The sequence below is a fragment of the Buceros rhinoceros genome, unplaced genomic scaffold, assembly GCF_000710305.1.
Source record: "Buceros rhinoceros silvestris isolate BGI_N320 unplaced genomic scaffold, ASM71030v1 scaffold4160, whole genome shotgun sequence".
Classification (NCBI taxonomy): domain Eukaryota; kingdom Metazoa; phylum Chordata; class Aves; order Bucerotiformes; family Bucerotidae; genus Buceros; species Buceros rhinoceros.
Genome location: NW_010387728.1, coordinates 21,755 through 25,959, shown reverse-complemented (window position 1 = coordinate 25,959; position 4,205 = coordinate 21,755). Strand labels below are relative to the sequence as shown.

General features: G+C 54.3%; 1 protein-coding gene across 1 annotated transcript in view; it reads left to right on the top strand.

The window, feature by feature from the left end:
• Positions 1-43: 43 nt before the first annotated feature.
• The window catches only part of LOC104489352 (lysine-specific demethylase 2A-like), a gene marked incomplete at its 3' end in the record, with an annotated part of 23,020 nt that continues 18,858 nt past the window's right edge, over positions 44-4,205 (top strand). The window contains exon 1 of the mRNA XM_010131540.1: positions 44-143. Coding sequence (XP_010129842.1) covers positions 102-143 — 42 coding nt within the window. The remainder of the gene's footprint in view (positions 144-4,205) is intronic.

Here is a 4,205-nt window from a genome sequence, read left to right as displayed (position 1 = left end):
GTGTGCCCTGCTTCAAATCTTTCCCTCTGACTTCCAAGGAGGAAGAGGAGGAAGATAGCAGCCCTGGCGTGTCCTTCTCACTCTCTTCAGAGGAGTCGGAGATGGAGCCCGAGGAAGAAAGGATCCGTTACAGCCAAAGACTGGTCAGTATTGGCCTTATATCGTCACATTCTGCCCTTGGTTCTGGTGCAACTGAAGGAGAAAAAAGACTTTCACTGACAACAGGTTTAAAGAACCCCAGACGAGCGTTGTGGTGGATGGCCACAGCCTGCCCCGCGTTAGCACCTCAGCCGGCACGGGGTTGGGTGGCTTCGTGGGTCCTGTTTGTGTCACAGGGTTTGCCCCGATGAAGCACTGCTGGACACTGGAGGAGGGGAGGGTTGGGGCTGAGGCTGGACCAGGTGCTTCGCGAAGCTGCTGGTAGGAATACGGAGCGAGTGTCAGGGTAGCTGCTGGCACGGCAGGTTTTCTCCATGTCTGCGTTACAAGCAGAGGAGCTGAAATCCTGTGTGTTAGCCCTGTGTTGGCCTGGGCTCGGTGTGAGTGTGCTACGAAGTCTGAGAAAACCAGCTTCACCTTTGAGCTCAAGTGTAGTTGGGCCTGTGCTCGTCCGCCTTGTGGTGTTTTCTTTCGGAGGGAGCTGTTCCAAAACGCCGGGCCCTGTTGGGAGCTCTGCCTTGTCTGCTGTTTGCGTCGCTGCTCTGGGAGTTGGGCCCTAACTGGGTGTAGGCTGCTCTGGGGTGATATTCCTGGAGACCCCAAGGATGGAGGGAAGCTGCTGGGTCTCCTGCAGGTTGATTCCACATTATTTCGAGGCAGTTGTAAACCCCTGGGAAGGACGAGCGTCAGCTCTGTGAGGGAATTCCTCTCTGGGCCACAGCCGTGCGTGTCCCCTCACCTTCAAGGTGCTGCCTGGAAAGGTAAATCCTTATCCTTTAATACTCTGAAATCATTTGGGGTGAGGCAGCGTGGTGCTTGGCGGTAAGCTTTGCTCTCAAGACCTCGCCACTCTCTTTGGGTGCTGGTGGGTGCCCTAGAAGGGGTGCTGGGCAGGATAGGTGGCCTAGGGACAGAAATCCTCTAGTGAGGGTAGAAACGGTTATTCCTGTGGCGTGGAGAATTCCCGGGGCTGGGCTTTGTCCCAAGACCTGGTCTGGGGCTCCTTTGCTGGGGCTGCTCGGTTTCTGTCGCATGTTTGTTTTTAACAGAGAGGATTCTCGTACTAGTTGATTTGGTGACAGACATTTATACCATTGAGTCACCAACTTCAGGAGCCCGAAGCGACTGGTTTGAAGTGGTTTCTCATCTTTTTCTCTATTTTGAGAGGGTGATTACGAAGAAAACCCCTGCAAACCAAAGTGTACTACCTCAGCAGGCCCTTCAGGATGACGCGTGGTGTGGTGGATGCTTTAATGGGGCAACGCTGCCAAAAGCAGCAGTTCCCCCTCCTCCCTCGTCCTGCCGCGCTTCTTCCCACAACTGTGCAGCTCAGGATACTGGTTTGACTGGGGAGGGACTGTTTCTGTCGCCAGGGCACCTTCTCGTGGAGGCAGCTTTGGATTTTGGTTAAACTACGATCTCGGCTACGCTTTGCCCAGGAGTAACCCGAAATGGCTGGATGAAGACACGGCGGATGAAGGGAACTAGCAGGCCAGGAACTTCCCAGTTTAAAACGATTTATAATCTCCCAAATCAACTTGCTGCCCCAGTGCTGGTGGCCTGGGCTCCGGCAGAGCGCACTAAGCTGGATAAAGACGAGCCCTGTGCTTAAGGGGCTTGGGAAGGCAGCGGATGAGACTCACCCAGGTGCCTGGGTGCGTGTTGTCTCTGCTGGCCTGTGGCCGAGAGAAGGGCTGACCCCTGCTTTGCTTTTCCTGGGAGCTTCCAGTTCGTCAATGACACTCTGGTGGTGAAGAACCTTTAAAATACAATTATTTATTGTTATTATTTCTACTTTGAAGTGTGGGAAGCTCCTCTCTTAGCTGCTGTTTCTGGCCCTTGCAGAACAAGGTATCGCGGGTGAATTATCTGGGAAGACAAAAGTGCTGGATGTGACTGATTTGAATATCCTCCTCCTACATAATCCTGGGTCTTGGGAGTTGGTTTTCATCTGCCTACATCCAAAGTTCTAGGGAGGGAACCAGATAGTCGGTAGCTGGTACGTTTCTGCTGCTGGAAGTTGTGTTTCTCGTGTGCGACTGGGGATCTACGTGGGCGTGATAGCAAGAAAATAAATATATTTAATAGAGTCCAAGCGTGATAGTGGTCCTACCAGCCAAACAACCCTGGCCAGGATGGTTTGTCGTGAGGGAGCTGAGTTTCGTAGGTGGCACAAGCAGTGTGTTTGTTGGTGTGTCAGGCTGATGCACCAGCAGCGTCCCTCCACTGACTGGTTTCCATTGGGAAAAGCTTGAGTGTTTTATTATTTTATTTAGTGAGCAATAACATTGCCTTCCTCTGGTTTCACAAAAATCTGATCCATGTGTGTTTTCTGAATGGATTTGTTGGTGTCGGTGGAAGATCTGGATTCTGAGGAGAAATTCACCTCCGCTTTGGGTGTAGTCGCACTCCTACAAGAATTCTCCACCGGTTCACACATCCCTGGCTGCTATAAAGACACATTCGGTGGGTTGAGCAGCTCTCCCTGTACTTTGCTTCCTAGTTCAGCCTCCACATCCACGTCTCCAAGATTCTGAAGGCCTGAGTGAGTTGGTGTGGACATGACAGCACCGCTGGGTCTTGTCCCCCATCTGAAAGGAGCTGTGGACGACACTGCGTGAGCAGGGAGAGCATGCACAACAGCGGGATGAGGGATAGCTGTGTTCCTCACCCAGCTGGGCCCCCCGTGCCGTCAGGGGTGGAGGACAGGCCTGGTTGGGCACTGTGGGGTGGTTTTCTGAGGCAGTGTTTGGACATTGGTTGGAGGTGCCGCCTTTACAAGCTGTAGAAGCGTGTTTTGCAGTCGCTTGCTCGAGGAGTTGAAATGCTGCATTGTATCCCTCTCCCCAAGTGACAGCCCAGCCCTGGCACTAACAACGCTGTGGGCACTCAGGCTGGCAAGGTTTCCACTGGCTGTCACTGGGTGGTCGCACCCAGCCCACATCACCGCGAGCTCCCTGCGAGGTGGCCAAAAGCGTGGTGGCACTGGAGCAGGAGCGCGGGCTTCTGAAAGACAGCGTGAGCAGCAACGGCTGTGGACTGACAGCTTGGCAGCATCTCCACGAGGAGATCTGAGGCTGAGGGGGAACTGTTTGAACTGTGTGACTTAATGGTGGCACTGGAGCAGGAGCGCGTGCTTCTGAAAGACAGCGTGAGCAGCAACGGCTGTGGACTGACAGCTTGGCAGCATCTCCACGAGGAGATCTGAGGCTGAGGGGGAACTGTTTGAACTGTGTGACTTAATTTTGGGGTGAGGTTAGGTCACCAGCAGGGAACGCATCTTCTGGTGGCACTCAGCTCTGGAAACTGGAGGGGCTGTTTGACCCGACGCTTTCGAAAGACGTGCTTGAGGTGAGGCCTTGCCATTGCAGGCGGGGTGCAGGATGCAGGGCTGGCGTCTGTCCTTCCGCAGGGGAGTTGCTGCATGTTCCTGGGTGCTGGAAGTGTGGGGAAATTTCGCCTTCTGTGTGTTCTGGCGCTCGTTTTTCCAGACCTTTGCTGTGAACCAAGACCAGCAGGACTCCATGTATTACCCGTTGGGATTAGCACATCACCAAAGCGATGCTGGACACTTTCAGTGACCACAATTGGGGTGAGGAACGACGGGCAGCAGCACTGGATCATTTTGGAGCTGCTTGGGGGAGCATGGCAAGGCAGTTCCCCCACCCTGAGACAAACCCGGCTCGCCGTGGTCTCTCTGCAGCTGTCAAGTCAGCAGTCTGTATCTCAGGGTGTGGTTCCCTGTTAGGATTGCTGGGGTGGCAGAGCTGGTTTAAGAAGTTTTCTCCCTCCCTCTGTCAGTGCCTCAGGAGCTGAGGGAATCGTGCTTCAGGGAACTGTGGATCGTGCCCTAGATGAAAGCAGGGAGGGGGGATCTAATCCCGGTTGTCGTCTGTGCTGGGCTAGCAAACGAGCTGCCCCACAAGCAAACCTCTGGTTTTGCTGAGATGGGGAGACAGGGTGGGGTAGGAACCTCTTAAACTGGCTCTGCGGTGGAGCTGCACCGTCCCTCAGGGCTGTGGGTGCTCTCTGGGGCTCCTGCTGGA